The sequence below is a fragment of the Staurois parvus genome, unplaced genomic scaffold, assembly GCF_062004578.1.
Source record: "Staurois parvus isolate SC_StPar_1 unplaced genomic scaffold, SC_StPar_1.0 ptg001302l, whole genome shotgun sequence".
Lineage (NCBI taxonomy): Eukaryota > Metazoa > Chordata > Amphibia > Anura > Ranidae > Staurois > Staurois parvus.
The window spans coordinates 10,098,766-10,126,504 of NW_028319098.1; the positions used below are offsets into that span (position 1 = coordinate 10,098,766).

Genomic DNA, 27,739 nt, shown 5'->3' on the forward strand with positions numbered 1-27,739 from the left:
TGCTAATATAAGGGTACTCTGATCTAATGGGGGTCTCTATGGGGGCCCACTGTAATATGAAGTCCAGACAGTCCATGTTTGAGTAATATGTCCAGGTTTCAGTCTGCCTGTCTCTTTGCTATATGGGGCTGTCTCTCTGCTGGATAGGGATGTCTCTTTGCTGTATTTGGCTGTATCTTTGCTGAATATTTATGGATGTCTCTTTGCTGAATATATGGGGATGTCTCTTTTTTGCATTCGGCCACATCTTTGCTGAATATTTGGGGCTGTCTCTTTGCTGGATTGGGATGTCTCTTTGCTGATTATATGGGGCACCCTCTTTGCTGCTGTTTGGCCAAAATATAAATTTTGAAAGTGCCGATGACTTTGAATACACATTTCATTTTCATATACTAAGTTGTAAGCGTGTTAAAATAAAAGTGGGTGCACTGAAGGATTCGCTGGATTGGCCAGTGGGCAGGCCGCAGCATGTATGCAGCAGCAGGGTAGGCATAGCACATCCCTGGACTCCCATTCTTGGGTAAGGACCACCAGTATAATATATATTCTTCCCTTAGTATATTCATTAATATTAAATATACAATATTTTTATTAAATACACTAGAAAGCCCACATATATATGTACGAATAATCCTAAAATATGCCATAAGGTGTTTAATAATATTCTAGTGGAAGGGACTCAAGGAGTGCTAAAAGTCCATGGGTTAGGGGGTGCAAATTACCTGCCTTGCCCCTGGCACTGACAACCTACCCTACGCCACTGATAGCACACAAATTGAGTGGGACACATGGCAATTTATAATGAAATGAGCATACATATACATAGTACAGGATATGCCAAGGTTTGGAAACCATTCTCTTGTATGTCAATTCAGCCAAACTATGTGAGAGTCACCTACTAATCTGGCCAAGATAAGTTGCGATTCTATGAGCATATATGTTTGAATATATTTTCTGTTATTGCTGTACAGAGATATGTTTCTACCTGTCTCTCTCATATTGCCATTCTCTGGAATGTGTCGTGTAGCAATACTCATGATGTGTAGTTGTTTTAGAAATAACTTTCATAACTTCATGGCTTTAGTTGTGGTGTGAAGGAGCACCTACTTGTGCAAAGATGCTGTTTACATCTTCTATAGATTATTTGAAACTTGTTATGAGCCCACACAAAACAACATTCTGATCACAAGCAAAGATATTTACTAGGTATAGACAAAAAAATGTTTTGTCTAAAGTGACAGGTAGCTGTCCCTGGCATAGATTCCATTAAGTGAACTGCTTCATTCCACAGTGATACTTGCATTCCTGTGTTAAAATCTTTCTCACCAAGAACTGGACCTTGATATCCTTTGTAGTGAATTATGCCTATTTGTTACACATTCATTAACCGCTTTCCTGCCACCCTATAGTAGAACTACTGCTACAGGGCGGCAGAGCTGCGCAGAATCATATGTGTGTGTGTTGCTCTCGTGGGTAGGTGGCGCATGTGCCTCCCTACCTGCGCCGCTATTGGCAACTAGAGGTGTCAATCACCGGGTCCTGGTCAGAGAATGCCCACCGTCAGCTGGCGATTGCTGGGTAAAGTGGACAGGGGAGAGACCTGTGTGTAAACAACACAGATCTGCTACTGATGGTTTGGTGCCCGATATCGCAGCATAGCTTCAGGGGTTTAGTGGAGTCCATGCCTCAATGAGTTATGGCAGACGATTCAAGTTACGGCACATTGGTTTATTATTAAATTACGTGTGCATCTTCGTGAATTGATCCTTATTTTGTGGAAAATTGGATGGGCCAACACAATGGATCATTGGCATGGCTGTAAATTATGCATTCAGGTTTTTGAGGTCATCCCTGCATGGTAGGAGATTTTCCTGTTATTGCGGTGTCCATGGGGCCCCCCTAAAGCCTCCTTTACACAATTACCACCCTTTCATGTTAGATCCCCCTTCAGAGGCATTTGACATGCATCTCAGAGGCAATATGTCTCATTGCCTGTGTTAGCTGTTGAAAGCCCATTACACATGTATACAGCACTGTTGCACCGTGTTAACTTGAATGGGTGTCTTTTGATGGCAGTACTTCCTGCTAAATGCAGCCTCTTGTATACATTTTGCTGCGGCAGTGTGTAATAACATGGCCGCCAGCCATGGTAACTTGTTGTTCAGTGGTTACTGCGGGTCAACCACCTGCTTTTACCACCCCTCGTCCGCACATGTAAATGAGGCCTTAGGTTGGTGCTTGTTATGTTACCTGTATAATGCTAATAGTGGTAAAATATGTTACTCAGTCAGCTCTGTGATATGGAGACAGGTAATATCTGAAGATTCCTCATTGGTCTTAATAAATCAAGCCAAGATTTATTGTTTCCTATTTCTACATTATGGTATGACACCTAACCAAAGGTGTTCTAGTTATGGAGTGGGCAAGAACAATGACTGGCAGTAACACAGGACAAGTAGTAATACATACACAGGTTGATGAAGGATTACATCTTCAGTCCATTATGGTGTGGTTCACAGCCCATTTCAATGAATGCAGTGCCTTAAAGAATAAGTTTAACGTTCTCAACATGTTACACCCATATTTAGGGTATAACATGTAACATGTTGAGCATATGCCTCCTCTCCCGCTGATCTGCTGCCTCCTTGTGATGGCAGGCTAGGGATCTTCTCTCCGCACCCAGGGCTCTGCCCACATGACCGAGTTATACATTCACAGAGTTCTGTGAATGAATGAACTACAACTTCCGTCAGCCATTGCAGCTTGTAGTTCTCAAGCTGCAAGGGCACTGGTGAGCGTGCTCACAGTTTATGGATTTCTCCTGGATGTCAGTAACTGTCTGCTGAATCAGCGGTGCGGGCAGTGTATTGACAGTCTGCAAGAGCCTAACATTGCACCTGTGATCTGCTGTTCGCAGGTGTAATGCTTTACATGTTCTCAGAAAAAAAATGTGCATTTATTATTTTTTTTATTTGTTTTAAGGTGAACTTACTCTTTAAAGTATTAAACACTCAGTGTTTGTTTTTAGTTTATACATTGATCACAATAAAATAAATATTCCCCGGTAAAGTATTTGGTAAATTCCTATCCCAGCACTTGCAGTTTACAATTTTCAGTGCTGCTGGCACCTGCTTTTTTTCAGTGTTGCTTCCCTGAACTTCCAGTCTTCACAAGAAAGAGTTATCAGTGGACAGTGCAGCCTTACTAGCCTGTTAGCTGTAGGGATGGGGGTGGGGAGGAAGAGCCCTATCATCCTAGGCTATGGAGCTTTGTGTTTCTATTGATGTAATGTACATCTGCAAGAGAAAGGAGTCACCTTAAAAGAGGAAAACTGGGGCAGTGGTCATGGCACTTGAACCATGCCAAGGATTTAATGATAATGAAGCTGCATTTAACTATAATGTTATTGATTGACTTTAATGTAACCCATGTTAACACTTGACTTAATGCATGTTAATACACCATAGTGGAAAGCTGTGAATGGGCCCTTATTGTTACATGGCAACCAGTCCGCATCTTCACCAATCTCCAGTGAGCTAAATTAGGAAGTAGCAATGATCTGCCTAGTACAGTGTTTCTCAACTCCAGTCCTCATGGACCCCCAACAGGTCATGTTTTCAGGATTTCCCTCAGATGAAACAGCTGTGGTAATTACTAAGGCAGTGAAACTGATCAAATCACCTGTGCAAAATAATGGAAATCCTGAAAACATGACCTGTTGGGGGTCCATGAGGACTGGAGTTGAGAAACACTGGCCTAGTAGAAGTTGTTAATTCTTTGGTAGGTAAATCATTAAACACATATTTATGTTAATGGTGTATATTAATCTATACTTGGAATTGCACTTTGACCACTTCAAGTCTGGACACTTTTACCCCCTTCCTGTCCAGGTCAATTTTCAGCTTTCAGTGCTATCACACTTTGAAGGACAATTGCGCGGTCATGCAACACTGTACCCATATGAATTTTTTAGCATTTGTTTGAGACAGATAAAACTTTATTTTGGTGGTATTTATTCACCACTGGGATTTTTATTTTTTTTGCTATATAAATGAAAATGTCCCAAAATTTTGAAAAAAAAGTGTTTGTTATAAAATTTAGCAAATAAATAATCTTTCTTCATAAATCTTGGCCAAAATGTATTCAGTTCTCTTTTTAGTAAAAAAAATAACCCAAATTAGTTTATAAAAATTATAATTCTCCAAAAAATCTTTTTTTATTTTTTTTTAGATTATTTGTTGTTTTTTTTTTTAACATACTGTCACCCTAGCAGTACAGTGTCACCATAGTGACACTGTACTACTTGTGAGGGGCGATGAAGGTTTTTTTTTTTTTTTACTGATTGCTTTTTACAGTCTTTATGGGTGTAAAAGCAATCATTTCTCCTCTTTTACTGCATTCTTGCAGCCATTGAGAAATACTGTGTGTGCTGTGATTGGTCACAGCTTGTCACATGGTACAAGGCTGTTGTGAATAGCCTTGTGCCATGTGACCTCTGTTATCATTCACAGATTTCACACGTAGTAAGCAATGTGTCAGAAGTGACATCTTGCTTACTACTATTCATGTGATCACTGATTGGCCAATCAGTGATCACGTGATCGGGACCTCACACAGAGGTCCCGTACAACGATCGGTGTTCTGCTGACACAGTGGGCACCGGATCGCGGTGCTGTGTGTTCCCAGGGAGTATGCACAAGCAGGGAAGCGGGGGGAGGACGTTTATAAATGGCCACCTGCCCCTGCACTGTTCCCATCCAACCGTTTATGTACATGGACCGGACGGGAAATGGTTAAAGAGAACCAGTCAGGAATCTACATTTTTAAGAATCTGAATCTCAATTCTTATGTTTTTTAAACAGCTCAGCTGTATTCTCTTCATGTCAAAGTGGATGTCTGCTCATTATGAGGTCTTAGGACCCCATGGAGGCTTAGGCAGCCCATAGATTGGGTCATTTTTTTTCCCCTCAACAAGCAAGTTTAGCGAAAAAAGACTATTCTCCCATCCACACACTCCATGTGAATGGGGGAATACTTCCCACTGAGCTGTTGTATTCTGACAGCGGGGAGACTTCCCCACCACTAGAATACACTGGTCAGCACTGCAGGCTATAGCCAATGGAGCTGATGGAGTAGAGATCCGACAGGGTAGTTGTACTGTAGTCGATTGTTAGACCAATTTCTGTACAACCTTCCTGCTTATACATGGATTGAAATTCGGCCACTCCCTGCTGAACTGGCTGAATTTTGATCCATGTGTGGTCTGCTTTATTTTGTCCTCTGCTTGAGCTCAGACCTGACAACAAACACTGTCTGGACTGCAGAAAGAGGATAAACTATGAATTAACAAATTATTTTGTTTTCTTTTAGTAATTCTTCAGCACCTTTGTTGTATGGCTGTTTCAGTATCTGTTACCGACACTAAACTCAGGCAGGAGACAGAAAAGTCTTATAACCTTATTCTTTTGATCTGGAAAACAGAGTACAACTAAATAATAGTAATCTCTGAGGAAGGGATTCACTGTTGGTACAAATGTAGATTCAGTTTATTGCAGATAATCATTGGTGGCTGGTTCTCTTTAAGGGTCAATAACTTACTATTTGTTTTTTTTTTTTGGGTGTGATAAGTATGAACTGAAATACCACAAACGTCTTAATGCCAAAAAATTTTGTTCTGAATTTTCTGGTGCTAACATGCCTTCGCCCAAGTCATCCACGCCAATATTCGGAGGCCAACAAAAGAGCATACTGGCATACTCCACACACTGGTTTGGATTTTGTTTGATATGCTATACAACTATTTTTCATTTTGGGATTTTACATGAACACATTCCAGACATTGTTCTCTACATGAGCAGAGATTTCATTAAAGGACCCTGTGTATGTACAATATAAACAGCCAAGCTTTTCTTACATTGTACAGTCTCCATTTGCAGTTAGTTGATTTTGAAAAAAAAAAAATAGATTTTGGTTAATTGGCTGCCATCAGCATGTCTTTGGTATGTGGGAGAAGACTGCAAAAGCCAGGGGAAACCCACACAAGTACAGGGAAAACTTGCAAACTCCACACAGATAGTGGACCCCAACCAACAAGCTACTTCTAGTTATTGGGTGATGATGCGCTGTCCCTTTCTCTAACTGTGCGCCTTTGTTGTCACCCTATTACTTGCAATGGAGACTATAAGTGGCTGTTGCAACACACATTAGGCAGGCAGGGTCCATTGTTGTTACCATTATGAAACGCACCCTCAGAAATGCTTTGCAACCATTACTGGAGCACATGCTGTAGACAGGAAAGAGGCTGCAGGAGATCAGCAGTAGTGAGATCAAACAAAGGAATAAAGTGAAAAGTATTTTATTCCAAAAATGGAAATTGTTTGATATACAGTGTCATTCATTTACGGTCTAAATCTACTTTATTGGTGTAATAGTATAGTATTTTGTCATTATAATATTTGGATTATGGTTACCTTTACCTTTAGGGTTAAATTTAGAGCTATTGATGGGTTATAGATTAGTTTAGTTTATTGGGTGTGTTTGGGAATTGTAAGGTTTGGGGATTGGGTAAAGTTAAGAGCTACATTTAGGGGGCTAGAATATCGCTTAGATTTAAGACTTGTGTTGATGGGCTATGGGCATGTGTCTATGATATCCATTCAAAATGTTTCTGTGGTCGTTATTGACTCATTGACAAGGGCATTTGTCCATGACTTGGAATACATACAGCAATGCAAAGCCTGTTTGAAGTGAATAAAACCCTGTCAAGGCCTTTAGTGTTGTGGAATAGGTTGGGGATAATGTTATTTTACCAAGTTACTCTTGGTACTTGATTGGTTACGTAATTTTTAGTATATGATAATGTACTTTTTTGGGGGTGTTTTTTGCAAGTAAATTTACTTGGTACTGACACTGTTTTTGCCCAGAGGTGCGGCACTAAAATTGTTCTAATTTAAGGTATTGTGGTGGCTAAAATTACAGAATGGTATAGATAAATCACCAGAAATATGCTTTAAAATATTGATAGAACCTTGTGGTTTTCCCTGACGTTTTATCCAAGAAGACTTATACATGTACTACATGTACTTATTTTGTCCTATATTGCAGCAACTGTGAGCATATAGTAGCAATTAATACTTACACCAACAACAAATTATTGGTAAAATGTGTTTTAAATGATTTAGTTTCAAAAAACACAATGAACCCTAATATAAATAGCATATAGCAAGTCCATAAATTGGTAAATGTGAAATGCAGCAGTTACTTTGTTAACTTTCCAGAGGATTTCACCACTTCAAAGCCTGTTAAAAGTTGGCAGTCCTTTGCACTGGGTGTACACCACTTTGCTTGTCAATCTCACCAGTCCCCATAGGAAAAGGCATAATTCAACTGCATATCAAGAAGTTATTACTATTAATAGTATGACATCCCTAGACTGGTTCCTCTCCCTGGCAGGTTTGCCCCCACTAGGGATTTGTCGTACAGTCAAAGGAAACCAGTTTGGGGTTATATTACCTACCAACATGAACGGCCATGTCAATAGTGTCCTGCTGAAATGTGACCCAATGTGGCCCACAAATGCCCTAATTCAAGCCAACCGTTAATGTATTTTAGGTTGTTTAATTAGATCTACTCCAATCTTCTCTAAAGACCTAAAAAGGGAGTATGTTCATTTAATCAAGCAATTAGATATCCATTTGTGGATCTGGGAACATTTGGAAAGAGTGACTTACAAATGTCTAGTTGGTAGATTTGGACCTGTTCAAGACTGTGACATCCAGTACAGCTAAATCAGGGTAATATACAGACAAACATAGCGTAGCGCAACTAAATAGATAAATGTGTAGCAAAACCTGGTAAACAAAAATCCTTTATCAGTGATATATAAAGAGTGCAGCACAATCAAATAAATGTGTAACATAACTAATGAATAAATGACTGTCCATAAATCAAAAAAAGTCTAATGGGCTTATTTGTCCCAAAATCCAATCCATCAGCGTGTATACAGTAAAGAAAAGACTGGCTGCTTACCTCCTGGGTATGACCACTGAGCACCTTGAATGTGAGTGGCCAGTCTTTTATTTAGTGGAGGTTTTTGGCACATTGGGTGTTATTCTGTGAAGATTAATTCATCACTGGATACATGTTGGAGATTAGATTTTGGAACAATTAAGCCCATTATTGGACTGTTTTTTTTTTTATTTATTTATGCACAGTTATTTATTCCTTAGTTACACATGTTTTTATTTATTTCATTGCGCTACACTGTTAAGGATTTTTATTTCCCAGGTTTTGCTACACATTTATTTATTTGGTTGCACTACACTATCTTGTTTGTATATTACTGTAGAAGGTTATGTGGAATTACCTTTCAGTGTTTAGCTGTGCATCCATTTTTTTTGGGCAATATTCACTTTGTAACAGTTAAGACTTTATTTACAGTGACTGCTCATATTGAGTCATAATTTTTTAAATCCAGGTAATAAGTGGAAAACATGACGATATTTAATGCAAAGAGCATACATACAGTTAGTACAGGATGGGAACCATTCTCCTGTATGGCAGTTCAGCCAAAATATGGGAGAGCCACCTACTGAACTGGCCAAGATCAATTGCAGTGGTATAAGTGTAAAAGTTTGAATATTTTTTTCTGATATTGGAGTACTGAGATGTCTCTACCTGCCTCTCTCACATTATTGTTAACTGGAATGTGTTGTGTAACAATACTCATTATGTTGTGTAGCTGTCTTTAGAAATAACTTTCATAACTTTGTGGCTTTAGTTGTGGTGTGAAGGAGCACCTATTTGTGCGAAGACTCTGTTTACATTTTCTGTAGATTATTTGAACATTGTTTTGTGTCCCACACAAATCAACATTGTGATCACATGCAAAGATATTTACTGGAAATAAACACAGAAAAATGTTTTGTCTAAAGTGACTGGTAGCTGTCTCTGGCATTGATCTGATTAGGTGAACTGCCACATTCCACAATGATAATGGCATTCCTGTGTTACAATCTTTCTCACCTAGAACACCTACTTGTGTATAGTTTATATTTTGTTTTTTTTCTTGTAGTGCATTAGTCTACTCCAGTGCATTTTTTCTGTAATCTGGTGATTTTAAAACCCCTATTTGGGATGTTGGAGAGTCATTCTTAGACCCACATGACAAAATCTTAATCATGACTTTTATTAAAGGCCTGAGACTTCAAAATACCAGTACCAGGAGTTGTAAAAAAAAAAGACAGGTACAGACTGGTAAAACTTCATGCGTTTACTTCTTGCCTTTAAAAGTTTAAAATTGGTGATACAGCAAGCACAAAGAGAGAGGAAGTTACATAAAACATGCTTTAGCAAGTACATTCCCACTGAACAGTCCTGGAGATGGGTTAAGTTGGTCAAAATTGTATAGATTTTTGGTATGATGCATCTTTAAGCTGAACTGTGGGGGAAAAAATACACTTGTACCATTGAAAAGCACTTTTGCCTAAAGTGATTGTAAAGACGCTTTTTTTTTACATTAAGTTAAAAAAGATGTTATACTTATTTACTCTGTGCAATGGAATTGCACAGAGACATGCCTTACCTCCTCTTCTGAAGTCCCCCACTGGCACTCTCCACATCTTCCAACTGGTTCCTTCCTTGTCCTGGGAGGAGAGGAAGAGAGAGCAACAGCGCTGGATTGGCAAGAATAGGCAGGTAAGTGTTTGGGTATGGGTGGGAATAGGCAGTGGAGCTTTTTTTTTTTTTTTCATCTGAATGCATTAAGGCTAAAAACGCTTAGACTTTAGAGCCACTTTAACAGATCCTTCATTCCACTGGCAACCAGGGCTCTCCTCTTCCCTCTGGGTTGTGGGTGAGCCTTCAGCGTCCTTACATACAATGCAGCACTGCTTTGTATGTGATGATGTCAGAGTGTGACTGGCATACAGAGCGCTAAAGTGCAGGGGTTTCGGGGGGAAAATCACCTAACCTACAGGAGCGAGGGATAAGGTAATTAAAAGTACTTTTTATTGGTAACTTAGGCAGAAATGAGTATTTGCAGTGCAAGAGGAACTCAGCTTCATGGGTAGTTTTTTTTAAACTTCCTGAAGTTCAACTTTAAAAGTTCAAGCAGGTAATTTTAATGGTTACTTTGCAGCAGAAGAAAATATTCAAGCCTTTAAATTTGGACAAAATTGCTTACAACTTTATTTTCTAAAATTCCTAGTGGTTTTGTGATCACACTTTAGTGATCAACAAGATAGTGGCAAGATTGATGATACTCTTCCTTTCACTTAGGCTTTGATAAGTTGACTTGGGCTTAACAAAACTGATTATGGTAGTGCTAGATGGAAAAACAATGTTAGATGGTTATTTTTTTGTATGCACCAGTAAGAAACCCATCCTGCTGTGACTTTAGTACATGTCATGTTAACACCAAGGTACTTTAGTCTAATTAAAAACAAATTGTTAGCATGACTGAAGCTGGTCTTTACAGTTCACTAGGGCTTTAACCAGCTCTTGCCAAAAGAAATACATATATATCATCAAATCAACCCATATGAAAGAAAAATATATTTGATATTGCCATATATTTGAAATGGTACAATTGTAGATATATATATATATATATATATATATATATATATATATATATCTATATCTCATGTTGAAATGCATTTTTATTACAAAATATATAAAACATTTTTAAAATACATTTCAAATATACTGTGTTTTTAAAAGTACAAATCTACATTTTTGGAATGCATTTAGAAATATATGTAGAAATATAAAAGCTAAAATAAATTTGTTATATGTTAAAAAAAATCTGAAGAATATATTTTAAATATATATATTTTTTTAAATATATTCTGCAGATTTTTTTTAACATCTAAAAAAAGTAATTTTAACATTTTTTACACATTTGTAAATCATTCCAAAAATGTAGATTTGTATTTTTAAAGACCGTACAGGTGAAACTTGAAAAATTAGAATATCGTGCAAAAGTTCATTTATTTCAGTAATGCAACTTAAAAGGTGAAACTAATATATGAGATAGACTCATTACATGCAAAGCAAGATAGTTCAAGCCGTGATTTGTCATGATTGTGATGATTATGGCTTACAGCTCATGAAAACCCCAAATCCACAATCTCAGAAAATGAGAATATTACATGCAATCAATAAAACAAGGATTGTACATAGAACAATATCGGACCTCTGAAAAGTATAAGCATGCATATGTACTCAGTACTTGGTTTGGGCCCCTTTTGCAGCAATTACTGCCTAACTGTGGCGTGGCATGGAAGCTATCAGCCTGTGGCACTGCTGAGGTGTTATGGAAGACCAGGATGCTTCAATAGCGGCCTTCAGCTCTTCTGCATTGTTCGGTCTCATGTCTCTCATCTTTCTCTTGGCAATGCCCCATAGATTCTCTATGGGGTTCAGGTCAGGCGAGTTTGCTGGCCAATCAAGCACAGTAATCCCACGGTCATTGAACCAGGTTTTGGTGCTTTTGGCAGTGTGGGCAGGTGCCAAGTCCTACTGGAAAATGAAGTCAGCATCTCCATAAAGCTCATCTGCGGAAGGAAGCATGAAGTGCACCAAAATCTCCTGGTACGTGGCTGCGTTGACCCTGGACTTAATGAAGCACTGTGGACAAACAGCAGCAGGTGACATGGCTTCCCAAATCAACACAGACTGTGGAAACTTCACACTGGACTTCAAGCATCTTGCAGTGTGTACCTCTCCATTCTTCCTTTATACTCTGGGTTCTTGGTTTCCAAATGAGATGCAAAAGTTGTTCTCATCAGAAAAGAGGACTTTGGACCACTGAGCAACAGACCAGGTCTGTTTTTCTTTAGCCCAGGTAAGACGCGTCTGACGTTTGTTGTTCAGGAGCGGCTTGACAAGAGGAATATGACATTTGAAGCCCATGTCCAGGATCCGTCTGTGTGTGGTGGCTCTTGATGCACTGACTCCAGCCTCAGTCCACTCCTTGTGAAAGTCTCCAACACTTTTGAATGGCCTTTTCCTGACAATCCTCTCCAGGCTGCAGTCATCCCTGCTGCTTGTGCACCTTTTCCCTTCCACATAACTTTCTATTAATGTGCTTTGATACAGCACTTTGGGAACATCCAACTTCTTTTGCAATTACCTTTTGAGGCTTTCCTTCCTTATGGAGGGTGTCAATGATGGTTTTCTGCACAACTGTTAGGTCAGCAGTCTTTCCCATGATTGTGATTCCTACTGAACCAGACTGAGAGACCATTTAAAGACTCAGGAACCCTTTGCAGGTGTTATGGCTTAATTAGCTGATTAGAGTGGGACACTTTGAGCCTAGAATATTGCACCTTTTCACAATATTCTAATTTTCTGAGATTGTGGATTTGGGGTTTTCATGAGCTGTAAGCCATAATCATCACAATTATGAGAAATCATGGCTTGAACTATCTTGCTTTGCATGTAATGAGTCTCTCATATATTAGTTTCACCTTTTAAGTTGCATTACTGAAATAAATGAACTTTTGCACGATATTCTAATTTTTAGACTTTCACCTGAATATTTGAAATGTATTTTTTAAAATATTTTTTATATATTTTGTAATAAAAATGCATTTCAACATGCAGTGTGTGTGTGTGTGTGTGTGTGTGTGTGTGTGTGTGTGTGTGTATATATATGTGTATGTGTATATATATATATATGTGTGTGTGTGTATATATGTGTGTGTGTGTGTGTGTATATATAAATTTATTGAATATGGCCACACTTGTAGCATTTCAAATATGACAATATATTTGGGAAGAATATTTTTAAAATATACTTCAAATATATTTTTCTTCCATGTGGAAACTTAGTGAACCGTGTTTTAACAATGCATTGCAGCACATGGCAGCCTGTTTTCACACCAAACACCAGTGCACACATATTAGGAGGTGTGAACGAGTCCTAAATGTTGAGCTTTGCTTCTTTCTCTGAATCCCAAGCCCATCTATTGGTAAATTGCCCTTGCATTGGTGAATAAATACGGTGGTCAGAAAGTTGGAGAATGCAGGGAAAAGCTTAAAAGTCTAGGGAAGAAACGGCATTGTGTTTTCAGTTGTTTTACGGGAAATAAGGCAGAACAGAGGGAGTGTGTCATCCTTGGGGAAAAAACATTAGTGTGCATCCAAAGTTTTCACTTCTATGAGAAGGAAGGCAGAGCACCTGTGATCTAGTTGCTGCCTAGTCATCTGGAGCAGTGTCGTATTTGTTTGATGTTGCTGAAGTAGAGTGGGTGGCTTATCTAAAGGTTTAAAGTATAACTTAAGGCAAAGCTTTTATGTATTTATTTATTTTTTTAAACCAACACAAGGGGTTAGGACCTCTGTTGTGTTTTTAATTGCTGTACTTGTCCCCATTAGGGATTCACTCTCTAGTTGTTTTAATCACCAGTTTTACTAGGAATAAAGAAGGAATAGAGACTCATCATTTCTGAGCTCCAGAAGGCAGGGGGTGGGGATCTGATGTCACACATCATAACATAGAACAGGGAGTAATCTAAAACCTGAGTGGATGGTTTACACTCAAATGCTGACTATGCCCACCCTTTCTTCACCCATGCTCCATTCATAGAAGCTGTAGTATAGGTTCCCACAATGAAAAGCATTCTATGATTGGAGAACCTTTCATTCCTCCACCTGTCCACCATTCATGAAATGCTTTTCATTGTGCTCTTCTATGAATGGAGCATGGGGGTGGAAAGAGCGGGATAGTCAGCTTTTGATGAGTGCCTATCACAAGTGCAGCTGCTCATATTAACTCTACGTCGGAAGATCACCACTGCAGGGGTATCTGAGGACCCAACGGTCGTAAAGGTGGTGGGGTTGGTCTTCTCCTGTCACCACTGAGCACCTTCTGAGTCCTCCCAAACCCCCCCTCTCTATCCTTATCCTCCTTCAAGGCCCACTGCATCTGACTATTCTCCCCAACCCCCCTGAGGATTGCTGTAATCTACCGGCCTCCTGGACCCGTATCCCGCTTCCTTGATGACTTTTCCGCCTGGCTACCCTTCTTTCTCTCCTCCGAGCTACCCACCATCATCCTTGGAGACTTCAACATCCCAGTCAACATCAACAACCCAGCCACATCTCAACTCCTCCACCTAACCTCCTCTTTTGCACTTGCACAGTGCATGCAATCCACCACCCACTCCGACGGGAACATCCTGGACCTTGTCATCTCTGTGCTCCCCACAACCTCACAAACACCCCCTTCCCTCTCTCTGACCACAACCTTGTTACCTTCTCTGTCTCCTCGTCCTCAAACGCCTACCCCTCCAAATGTAAACTATTACCAGCCGAAACCTCCGCAACCTGAACCCTGCCCCCCTCCACTCTGCAGCTGATCAACTCTATGACAGCATCCTTCCCCTGTCCTGCCACGACTGCCTAACGCCTTTAACCACACGAAACATCAGACCCCGACCGCTCCAGCCCTGGCAGACTGATCATACCAAAACTCTCAAACGACGCAGTCGTGCGCTGGAGCGACTATGGCTCAAAACCAGATCCCAGCTAGCGTTCACCCGCTATAAATCCGCCTTCCACACTTACACCTCCTCCCTTCACGCTGCCAAACAAGCCTACTTTCTGACCCTTATCAATACCCTCTCCTCCAATCCTCGCCTGCTCTTCTCTACCTTCAACTCTCTACTCTCCACCTAGCACCTCACTCACCGCCCTTGAGATTGCCAATCACTTCAAAAACAAGATTGACACAATTCGCAGGGACATCGCCGCTGCCCAGACCTCCTCCCCACCCATCTCCTCTCACACAGCAACCCCTTCAACACCCCTCTCCCTTGACCTCACCACTGTTCAGACCTCCACCCCACCTAACATCCCTCACACTGAAGCCCCCTCAACACTCCACTCCTTTGACCTTACTACCACCAAGGAGGTCACTAAGGTCTTCTCTGAAGCCCGCCTCACCACCTGCCCCCTCGACCCTGTCCCCTCACAACTCCTACGACCTCCCTCCTCCTCCATCCTACGCTCCCTCACCAACATCTTTAATCTCTCCCTCTCTTCTGGTGCATTCCCCTCCCCTCTGAAGCACGCGCACATCACTCCCATACTCAAAAAGCCCTCCCTGGACCCCTCTGACCCGAACAACCTTAGACCCATCTCCCTGCTGCCATTTACATCCAAACTCCTTGAGCACTTAGTCTATAATCGCCTAAGCTCCCACCTCAACGACAACAACCTCCTCGACCCCCTACAGTCCGCCTTCCGTCCCCTACACTCCACCGAAACTGCCTTAGTTAAAATCACTAACGACCTGCTAACCGCCAAAGCTAATGGCCACTACTCAGTCCTCCTACTCCTCGACCTCTCTGCGGCTTTTGACACAGTCGACCACCCCCTACTCCTCAAAAAACTACACTCTCTTGGCCTCAGACTCCGCTCTCTCCTGGCTCTCGTCCTACCTACCACAACGCTCCTTCAGCGTTACCTATAACGCTACCACCTCCCCCTCACTCCCCCTCTCTGTCGGGGTCCCTCAAGGCTCTGTCCTCTGGCTCCTTCTCTTCTCCATCTACACCTCCTCCCTTGGCCAACTGATACTCTCACGGCTTCAACTACCACCTCTATGCCGACGACACGCCAATCTATCTCTGAACCCCTCAGTTTCCGCCCGAATCACTAGCCTGCTGAATGACATATCAGATTGGATGTCGCTCCACTTCCTTAAACTGAACCTCTCCAAAACCGAGCTCCTAGTTTTCCCCCCAGCCCCCCCACCCCCACCCCACTGACTTCTCCATCACGTCCAACAATGCCACCATCAGGCCCACCCTACAAGCCAGAGTACTTGGTGTTATTCTTGACTCCAATCTATCCTTCCTGCCCCAAGTCCAATCGCTAGCAAACTCATGCAGACTCCACCTCCGCAACATCGCTAAAATACGCCCATTCCTAACCCCAGAAACCACTAAACAACTCATCCACTCCCTCATCAAATCACGACTCAATTACTGCAGCTCCCTCCTCACTGGCCTCCCTCACCGCAGACTATCCCTGCTTCAGTTGATCCTGAATACGGCAGCCAGACTCATCCACCTTACCAACCGCTCCGTTTCCGCCACCCCCCTCTGCCAATCCCTCCACTGGCTTCCGATTGCCCAACGGATCAAATTCAAATTGTTTACATTGACGTACAAAGCTGTCTATAATACTGCCCCAAATTACATCACCAACCTAATATCCAAATACCACCCAACACATACTCTTAGCTCCTCACAAGACCTTCTACTCTCCAGTTCCCTGGTCTCCTCCTCCTATGCCCGCCTCCAGGACTTCTCCAGGGCATCGCCCATCCTCTGGAACTCCCTACCCCAATCCATCAGACTATCACCTACTCTCCTCTCCTTTAGGAGCACCCTGAAAACCCACCTCTTCAGGGAAGCCTACCCCGCCCCCTGCTAATTGCCGATCTCCACTCTTCCTACCACTCCAAACCCCACAGCTTTTCCTCCTGTACCACTATCCCCTCCCTCCTAAATTGCAAGCTCCAAGGAGCAGGGCCCTCGAACCCCTCGTGTATCGCACTGTATTGTTATTGTACTGTCACATGTATTGTCTCCCATTGTAATGTACAGCGCTGAGCGAACTATTGGCACTTTATAAATACTGTATAATAATAAAAAGAAAAACTATAAAAAAAAAAAAAAAACTTTGGGTGACAACTGCCCATACATGTTGGGCATTGCTGCCATCGTTCAGTTAACTTTACATTAATGAGCTTTGATGGCTTGCCTGTGAGCAATTTTCGCTGCGTTGTAAACCTTTACTGGAAATTGGTGATTAAATTTTGTTGGCGTGCACTAAAATTAATTGGACAATTCATTTTAAATCACAAATGAACATGTTTTTTACTGAAAACATAGATTTGATAGACAGTAGTGTAAACATCATGTGACATTAAAAAATTTGCAATTACAGATTTTTTTTCTCCAGAGTCTCTGCTTTCAGAAAAAAAAATTAGGGGTGGGGAAAAGGTCAGCAAAAGGGTTCATAGTCGTTTATTGGACAAATTGAGAATATGCAGCTTAAACGATACCTCAGTATCATGGTGTGTGACTGCAAGTGTGCTAATGTAGACCTTTGCTTTCTCTCCTCCAGGTGACCAAGGAAAGTGGCCCTCCACACATGAAGAGTTTTGTTACCAGAGTGACAGTGGGAGAATTCACTGCTGAAGGAGAAGGGAACAGCAAGAAGCTTGCAAAGAGGAGGGCTGCTGCATCAGTACTGCAGGAATTGCGAAAACTCCCTTCTCTTCCTGTAGTTGAAAAACCAAGACTTTACGTCAAAAGACGCCCCAAAACCATAATAAAGGTACATTTTTAAAGTTTTAAGCTCACAGGTCAAGCCTTATTCTTTTATCAGATGGAACCCATAAACTGTTAGTAGAACCTGATATTTAATTTGCTGTGAGCTATCAGATGATTTACCATTCCTTAAGGGTAGACTCCACCCCAAAACATTTGTTATATGGATTAGTCTTTAACCCCTTGCCCTCCTGAGGATTTACCCCCCTTCTTGACCAGGCTATTTTTTGTGTTACGGCGCTACGTTACTTTAACTAACAATTGCACGGTCATGCAACGCTGTACCCAAATAAAATTTAAGTCCTTTTTTTCCCACGAATTGAGCTTTCTTTTGGTGGTATTTAATAGCCTGTGTGGTTTTTATTTTTTGCGCTATAAAAAAAAAAGACAATTTTGAGAAAAAACAATATTTTTGACTTTTTGCTATTAAACATGTCCAGTAAAAAAAATTTAAGAAATCTAATTTCGTCATAAATTTTGTCCAAAATGTATTCTTCTACGTCTTTGCTAGAAAAAAATCCCAAGACGTGTAAACTGGTTTACGTGAAAATTATAGCGTTTACAAATGGCGGTATATATACTGGGATTTTTTGTTACATTTTCACTAGTAATGGCGGCGATCAGCGACTTATAGCGGGACTGCAGAGGACATTCTGACATTGGGGGAAATTGACTTGGTGTCACTGACATCCCCAGTGACTCCAATACAGTGATCAGTGCTAAAAAGAAAAAGCACTGACACTGTACTAATGGCACTGGGCAGGAAGGGGTTAACATTAGGGGCGATCAAAGAGTTAATTTTGTGCAGGGAGTGTTTTACTATTGCACGGTGTCTTTGTGCTTCACTGTAAGCACACTGCTTTGGATGGCTGTGCTGTACACAGCCATCCAAAGCAGTGTGCCCGAGCTGACAGTTCTCCCCATTGGAGATCCTTGGTAATCAACGGTTGGGACCGGGTGATTGACGGCCGCGAATGGCGGTGCAGGTAGGGCTCATGTGTGCGCCCTACCCAGAAATGCAAAATCACGTGTGTATGTATGTATGTATACGTGTGTGTGTGTTTGTGCGCAATATATACCATTGGTGCAAAAAAAAATAAAAATCGGACATTACTAAGCTTAAAGTGATTGTACAGGTAACTGTTTCTTTTTAAAGTATACAGTGCATGTCGTTCCTACCTGCTCTGTGCAATGGTTTAGCACAGAGCAGCCCCACTCCTCTTCTTAGGTCTCTCACCAGCACTGCTGGTCCCCCCCCCTCCCCCCAGCAGGGCACTCATGCGTGCCTGCTCCTGAGCCCTGCTCTGTGTGTCCATTGACACATACATAGCGCAGCTCAGCCCTGCTTCCTCCTCACTGGCCATGATTGACAGCAGCGAGAGCCAGTGGCTCCTGCTGCTGTGTTTTAACCAATGAGGAGGGGGAGAGCCACTGCTTTTGTGCACATTGCTGGACAGAGATCAGGCTCAAGTAAGCATTTGGGGGCTGGGGTGGAAGCTGCACACTGAAGGTTTTTTACCTTTTATGCATAGAATGCATGAAGGTCAAAAACATTCAGCCTTTAGAACCACTTTAAAGCTGAAGTTTAGTTATGGCAATTTTTACAAAGTTACATTGATCCAGATTGGACCAGTGTAAGTATGTATGTGCCTTACCTGTGGGATCCCTGTGGAAGCTTGAAATCACTGTAGGGTCGGGCCCGATGATTTCAAGCAGCACACCCGGAAGTTTGCAAGCCAACAGGGAACCTAATATCTTAAGGGAACAGAAGACCTTTTTACGGTAGTGCGCACTTTTTATGTGAGTTCAGTATATGTTTGTTTAATAAATATTGGTGGATACTCTATGATGGTATATTCTTTCTGGAATTTGGAGACTGTCGTGTATGGATTAAGAGGATGGATATGGATTGAGTTACATCGGGGACTGGAGGCTGGAGAGTGCAGGAGGCTATACCTTGGTTAAAGAAAAAAAGCGCTATTTGACCTAAATTACATAGGTCATATACAGGAGGTGAGAGTATGTGTGTATATATATATATATATATATATATGTATGTATGTCGGATTAGGATCTGCACATGTTTTGGTGATTATGAGCACACGTTGAAATGCAAGATCTGCACATTTTTATCATTAAATAGGAGGATAACCACACACAAAAAAAGAACAATTCTTTGGACAATGAGTGATTTGATATAAGGATTTATGTATTCATTTTTATTCTGGTTTATTATTTGGGTATTTATTTATCAGTGTATGGTACACATAACTTTCATTTATATATGCAGTGAACACTGTAATATATTATATGCAGTGGTATACATGAGTGTGCTGCACTTTATTTAGGTTTTAATTTTGATTGCATGTGGCAACACATATAGTGTCAGCAACAATATATGATTTAGAGAACACAAATAGGCTGACATAATTATGCTAAGGTATATTTGGTTTATCACTGTAAGCAAAGCATTCTCTGATTGGACAAGGTGGATTGTGATGTTTCTGCGTCTCCTCTCCTCGTCCAATCAGAGAACATTGTGCATTCATTGAGAAAATGCAAGGTATTCCCTGAGTGGTGCTGAAAGCTAGTGGGGACCCAGAAGCTAGTGGAGATCACTGAAGTAGCAGTGACTACTGCAGTGATTTCTAGCTTCCATTGGGATTCCACAGATACACACCTACTTGTTATTGGTCCAAGCTGGACTAATATAATTATGTAAAAAAAAATACCACACCTAAACTTTAGCTTTAAGGAGATGAAAGAAATACTCAATAGAAGATCATGAGTTTTAAACCAATCCACTCGAGCAGTCCACTGCGCCAGCAACTTGTAGCTTACATAGGACTTTCCTCCACTCATAATGTAGAGGATAGGGGGAGGGTAAGGGCGAGGATAAGACTGCCCTACTGCATACTTGGTTCCTAATAAAGAATGAAATTAGTTCCTACTGAGAACTTCTTATAAGGGAACAGATTACATCACTTCCCTCAGATGGTAGCACCACCTTAATCAAATTCCACTAATGCTGAGTACTGGACTATTCAAGTTGACATAGATGGATAATCTGAAATGTGGATAAAGGCAATTTAGGTTTGCAAGTGTGCATGCCTAACTGTTTTATCTTTTCAATCTCAAGTGTGTTATTCCAGAATAGTAATGACAAGTTATGGCACCACAGAGTGCCTCTTATACACCACAGGGAAAGATTACACAGCATGTCACAATAGGGAACAGGTTATTGCTTTTTTCGTTTGTTTGTTTGTTTGTTAAGGACACATTTAACATATTGCGTTAATGACATTATCTTAAGGCAAATATAAAAAACACAGGAACAAAAATTATCTTCTCATCCATTGAGGGATATACAATTTGGGTTATACTGCTGTCTACAGGAGAATTGGACACTGGCAAACAAAAAAGCTGTAGGCCAGCCCCTCCAACTACCAGCATGCCTCTGGTTTTTTGCTAGGGTTCTTGAAGAATGTATGTTTTTTTTTTTTTAGCTCTGATGATTTAAGCACTTTATTTTTCTTCACTTTTTTCTTCAGTCAAGACTCTTCTCTGCTCCTGTAGGTTTCCTCTCTGATTTGCATCTATTCAGTGTGATTGTTGTTATCTTGGATTTGGTACTGCAGCTGGACTGCACTGTCCTGGACATTGCTGAGCTAGCCTGGAAGTGACCTTTGGGCATTTGGTGTAAGTTGGCTGTGGAGCGCTTTCCAAGTCCAGAGGTGCTTGCATTGCTTCTGCACTTGCCCTGTCTCTTAAGACTCGGTGAGTAGATCGGTTGGACTAAGCATCTGAAGCTACCATTTTTAATTGGTTGAAGGGCACCACTGCTTCCTGTTTTCTGGTTGTGACTAATGTCCAGCACTAGGTGGAGTGTTGCATGTGCTGGGGCCGTAACGTGTCTGATTCTAGATACGGGAGGTGGAGCGCACATTCCACTGACAGGTTTGGGACTACTTGTATTGTATCCAGTGATAATTATTATTATACAGTATTTATATAGCGCCAAAGGGTTTGCTCAGCGCTCTACAATAGCAAGGGGGACAGAACATGAGACAAGACAGAAACAATACAATACACGAGGGGTTTGAGGGCCCTGCTCTTTCGAGCTTACAATAATACTGATGTCTGCAGCCTGCAGTTCTGCTGTTCACTGCAGTTGGAGTCTTTTCTGTCCTCCTGACCTAAAGTACCCAGTTATTTACTGACTGACCACAGAGGCCCTCAACGTGCTCCACCACCCTCTCTAGCATGTTCACTGGCTTATCCATGGCTTTAGCCACTTCTGAGCCATCGGCCGCAGAGACTCTGCTTCTGAGTCATTCAAATCTTTGTCAGATAAAGTCTTCTGCCATTAGTTAAAGGAGGCCATTTTGACTTGCACTGATGTAATGTGCCCTACCCTGAAGCTAGAAGATTAACTTGTTTCTTCTATCAGTTCCATTCCCACCCTGGGGTCAAATAGGGCCCCCAGAGTCCTCAAAGGCTTTCTCATTGCACCTGCTTTTCCAGAACTTTACCTGGCCAGTCCCACCCTGCACCGTTTTCTGATCCTGATTTTACATTTTTCATTCAAGTTTGGGTGACATGACTGGGTGACTCCACTGTTGCTGTTAATCCTTGTTGCTCTTTAAATGTATGGAGCAGGTGGCTGTGGCACTAAACTTCAGTTGTTATGGCTTGCCATATGCATCTTGTTTGAAAAGTAGAGCTGCTTCACGTGAGTAAATGTTTGGGCTGTAGATTGACTGAAGTTTGTGTTGCATGCTAGATTAAGATCCTGCTTCACAGAGTGGGAGTAATTGCCAGCTCTAAGGTGGGCTTTGGCAGACAGCCGTTGTCAGGGCTAACATGTGACATTTGTTTTCCATGTATGTCAAAGTAAAACTTAATAACTGCACATGGTTTTAATATAGTAAGTGCAGTGCCATCTGTGAGGGAAGGATCTTGTATTTAAGCCTCTGCGGTTTTCCACTGACATGAAACGTCTGAGAGTACTTTGAGGCCACAATATTAAAAGCAGCACTGCTGTTGCTAAAAGGCGAATCTTGGGAGATTAAGACCTTAAAGCCTTGATTTGAAGGTTTGACTTAGAGATATATGTATGTATGATCTTTTGTTTTTTTTTCTTCTGTGCTTTAAAGAATTTGGCTAACAGTTTAAACGTGTGGCATGCAAACGTTTGAATACCATTGGTCAAATTTAGGTGGTGCAAAGAGGCTGGAGGTGATGAGCAGCACTGAGATGCATCAAAGGATGAAAAAATGTGAAAACAATTATTTTATTTTTAAAAATTGCAGTTGTTGACCATACACAGTGGTTTACAGCCACTTAAGATTTATTTCTTTTCATGCTCAATTTTTCCCAAGTGTCAGAACTAATCTAAACAACATTCAACGGGCCTTTTTTTTTTTTTTTTTAACAGCAACCTTGTTTGACGCCAGCACAAGAGTGGAACTAAGGAAGTGACCTAAGCAGGCATCATGTGCTGTTATGTTTAGATCTGTATAGTAAAAACACCAGTCAAGATTCTTATTTAAATAGAAATTGAGGGATGATAGATTGAGCTCTATCCCATGTATTTTTAGGTTATAGCATCCCCTCTAGCCCCCCTAATACTCACCTAAGCCCCCTCTCAATCCAGTGATGTGCATTGAAGTCTTGGCTGTCCCGGGACTACCTCTGGCTCCCGCTGCTGTCAACCACAGCCAGTGAGCCAATGATAAGAGAGAAAGGGAGGGGCCGAGCCGCAGCTCCATGTGTGAATGGACACACGGAGCAGTGGCTGGGGTGTGCCTATGCTCGGGTGGCACCATAGCAAGCTGCTTCCTATGGGGGCACCCGACAGGTGGGAGGAGCCAGGAGCGCCGGCGGAGCATCTGAGAAGAGGAGGATCTGGGCTGCTCTGTGCAAAGCCACTGCACACAGCAGGTAAGTATAGACCTGTTTTTTTTTTTCCTTTAATGTAAGCCTTTAGAATCACTTTAAGGATTACAGAGCTACATTGATTTGTGGATATTGGCCTTGGCAGTGGTGGTCAACTAAAAATTTGTAGAGGGCCTCAAGTGTGGCTCACAGGGCCGCACAATAGCAGCTAACTTTCACACCTCAATGTCCCAAAATGTTGGTCCTGCTGCATTTTTTTACAGCGTATCACATTGCACACTGAAGAAGTTCCAGAAAACTGTGGGAACGGGGGGGAGGGGGGCGCGAGAACTTCTGTTCAGACCTCCTAGCATTGGTGTCAGAGAGCAATAATATCCAACAGCATTGGTGTCAGTGGATGCAACAGTAATTCCCAACATTGGTGTCAGTGGAAGGCATAATAACTCCCAGAAATGATGTTTCCTTTGTGCAGGAGCTTCCAATGTTAAAACCAGTCACTACTGTTTCCTCTCCTTGTGCAGGCTGACTGGTCTGGACTCTGCCCTCTCCTGTAGTTTTTTGCAGACCATGTGTAGTTGGTGAGCCTGTGGGGCCCCCTGCACAGCTCTATACTCTGCACAGGCTATGTACACCCAAGTGATGATGTCACAGCTACTTTTACAAGGAGCTAACTTAATTTGCAAATACATTTGGTGCACACAGTTTTTGTGCCTAGAGTTCAGCTTTAAAGTCATTATAAATGTTATAAAAATGCATCAAGTCAGTGAATTGCATTGCCAGGATGACATTCGGGCATCTTGCACAGCTGTTGTGGTTGCTTCAAGCATTTGTGGGTGTGTAGGAACATATATCCATGACGAAAATTTCCTCTCTGCACCTCACTTTTTATTTTCTTTAATAAGTTCTGTAAACAACTGATAGCTGTTTCTAGTTTTTAGTTATTAATGGCAATCTATGAGATTTTCCATTGCATGACTAGAGATTCTTTGTTCCAGATATTGGCAACCCATGGAAAGAGACACTGCCTTTTCTCTTTTCCCTGTAGTTTGACATTTTCAACCAATATAAACCTTACAAAACAAATCAAAGGAAAAAGAAATTGTCCCTTTTGGCTTCAGACTGCAGTAATAATATAATATAGGTTTTTTTTTTCGTCCCTATATACTTTGTAGTTGGTATATAAAATATATGTGGTAGTAGCATTTTTTTTATGTGCATTTAAATATAGCTGTGCTCATAAGTTTGCATACCCTTGGAGAACTGCTAATAGTATGTATAATTGTTAAAGAAAACATGAATGAGCAGGAGAAACACATTTACCATGTTTCCCGAAAATAAGACATTGTCTTATATATTTTTTTGGCTCAAAAAACATTAGGTTAAAAAAACATTATTTTTTTAATGTCCAGGTGTGGACAGGGGGTGCAGAGGTGAGCTGCATGCAGTTGTGGATGAGGGTTACTATAGAGAGGGCTGGTTGATGAGTTGTGAGCTGCAGTCAGGTGTTGCAGAGGTGAATTGACAGGTGAGTTTCAGACAGGGTGCAGAGATGAGCCACAGACAGTGCAGGGGTGAGTTTCAGACAGGGGATGCAGAAGTGAGCTGTGGCTGAGGGGTGCAGAGCTGAGGCTGGGGGGTGCATAGGTTGCATAGTTGCAACTCAGCTGACCCCTTCACCCCCCCCCCCCAGCCGCAGCTGACCTATGCACCCTGTCTGCAACTCACCTGTCAATTTACCTCTGCAACACCTGACTGCAGCTCACCTTTGCACATCCCCCCCTCCCCCCTCCACTGCCCTCATATGGTTAGCTAGCTTTGCAAAACACAGCTGTCAGCAGCCGGCCCCTCTCTATAGTAACTCCCATTTCGGGTCCTATCTTCCCACACAGTGCACCAAGTGCACTCACTCACCGCTCCACCTCTTCCCCACTGGCCGACGATCACCCCTGGGGCATCGGCTTCCATGCATTAGGCTGCAGGATGAGATGCCCCACCCCACCCCTAAACACACTGCGCCCTCATATATCTGTTCCTTCCCTGTCCCACAGTGAGTACAGAGGTAGGGGAGTTCTGTGGGAGCACATAGTGCAGTTACTTACAAGAGGGATTGTCACTTGCAAACACAAAAGCCGCGCTTCTGTGTTTATAGGAGACCATAGATATTGGTGTACACAGGGCCAGGGCCAGTGCCAGAGGTGGTGGAACAGCTGATCACAACTCGGTCTTATTTTCAGGGTAGGTCTTATACTTCAGCAATTCCCAAAAATAGTACTAGGTCTTATTTTCGGGGTAGGTCTTATTTTCTGGGGAAACTGGGTATTTTATTCTTAAAGTGTTACTAAACCCACAACAGTAAATTCAGTCTGTATATGCAGTAAAGCATGCTTGTTATACGGATTGTGGAACCTAAGGGGTTAATCCTCTGCATTGTGTAAAAAGGATGTTACATCCTGACTTCTCTGATCCTCCCCTTCTTCCAGTGTCTCCTAAATATCTCCTGATAGAACAGAGGGTTGGGGGCAAGCTGCATGTGCTCAGTTTGATGTGTATTGCTAGAGAGTTTTTTTTTTTCTTGGGATCAGCACAGGGCCAATCAGCACTGCCCAAACAGGTTAGGGGCCCTGCATCCTTCTACAGGAGAATGAAAACTCCTACAATTTTTAACATGTGCTCAGCTGCACACTGATAGAAGTCACTATCCTGCTCTAATTGCTGATTCGAAAAGGTATTTAGCAGTTTATATATATACTAAAGTACATGCATTTCAATGTTGTGTGTACTGTGGGAGACCAGATATAGTGAATGCAGGGTCCTGGGTTTAGTAACACTTTTAACAGAATGGCAAAATCAAAAACAAGATATGGCAACAAATAAAAACAAAATGAGCCCTGTCCACAAGTCTGCATACCCTTAGTTCTCAGTACTGTGTATTGCCCCCTTTAGCATCAATGATAGCTTGCAGTCTTTTGTAAAAGTTGTCTATGAGGCCCCAACTTCTTGCATGGTGGAATAGTGGCCCATTCATCTTTGGAAAATGTCTCCAGGTCAATTAAAGTGTTGGTCGTCTAGCATGAACCACACGTTTGAGATCTCCCCAGATCTGTTGTATCCACTGGATGGTCAACTTGGCCTTGTGCATAGGGTCATTGTGGTTCTGGAAAGTCCATGCACAGCTTTCGTGGAGAAGAATGCAAGTTATCTGCCAGTATTTTCTAATAACATGCTGCATCTTGCCATTCATTTTCATAAAGCTTCCCCCTGCCTTTAGAGCTCATAAACCCCCAAAACAACAGTGGGCAACCACCATGCTTCACACTGGGGATTATATTCTTGTCGCTATAAACCTTGTTGATCCCTCTCCAAACATAGCACTTATGGTTGTGACCACAAAGCTCTATTTTGGTCTTGTCGCTCCAAATTACAATGTTCCCGAAGCTGTAAGGTTTGTCAAGGTGTTGTTGGGCATATTATAACTGGGATTTTTTGCGACATTGGTGCAGTAAAAGCTTGTTTCTGGCAACTCCACCATGCAGCTCATTTTTGTTCAAGTATCTTCGTATTATACTTCTTGAAACACCCACACCGTCTTTTTCCAGAGCAGTCTGTATTTCTCCTGAGCTTACTTGTGGGTTTTTCTTTGTAGCCCGAACAATTCTTCTGGCAGTTATGGCTGCAAATCTTTCTTAGTCTACCTGACCTTGGCTTGGTATCAAGAGATCCCCAAATTTTCCACTTCTCAATAAGTGATTGAACAGTACTGACTGGCATATTTAAGGCTTTGGATATCTTTGTATATGCTTAATAATCGGCTTGTTTTGAATTATTGGACGGTCAATATTTAGACAGATCATGGTTTCCAATGAAAGAGTTTCTCATGTCATTATCTGAGTAGATTACAATTATAGCTGTGGCTGATATGACTTTGATCCGTCTATTTCCCTGGTGACCTTGGAGTGTGATTATTCTGCAAAATATTAAGTGACAAATGCACTGTAAAAGGCCAGACGTGAACACATGTTTTCTTTGCATTGGAGATGACCCTGTGTTTTGATGTCTAGTGAGGCAGAGAGGTGCTTGGCCTGTGTGACTGTCACTGTCTGACCCAGATGAAAGCACTGAGGCAGGATCGGGTTTCCTGGTATGTTTGGGGGCCCTTTGAGTAGGGCAGAATGTTAACCCTCTAGGTGAACATCATAAATGCTCTGCCTGCTCATCTTCCTTTACATGGCAGGAGTTGAGTTTGGAAAGATGGAAAAATCAGGTGCTAAACAAAATTCTAAGAGCAAGTGCTTAATGGTTATACTTTATATTTTTTGCATTATATCTGTGCAATGTGCTAACAGATATATGGCGCACAGTTGCTTACTGGAGCATAAAGAAATGAGTTGCTTGGCTACCGAGTCTTGATTGGCTCATGATTTTTAAGTAACTTCTGTATTAAAGGGAAGTTAAAAATCCATCCATAAAAACACTGTCAATTACTCAGTCCC

The 27,739-nt window shown here is 41.6% G+C and overlaps 1 protein-coding gene across 7 annotated transcripts in view; it reads left to right on the forward strand.

The window, feature by feature from the left end:
* The window catches only part of STAU2 (staufen double-stranded RNA binding protein 2), a 353,166-nt gene that overhangs the window by 158,378 nt on the left and 167,049 nt on the right, over window positions 1-27,739 (forward strand). For all 7 annotated transcript variants that reach the window (XM_089661030.1, XM_089661034.1, XM_089661035.1 and 4 more), the window contains one exon: window positions 17,146-17,358. In XM_089661030.1, coding sequence (XP_089517156.1) covers window positions 17,146-17,358 — 213 coding nt within the window. The remainder of the gene's footprint in view (window positions 1-17,145; window positions 17,359-27,739) is intronic.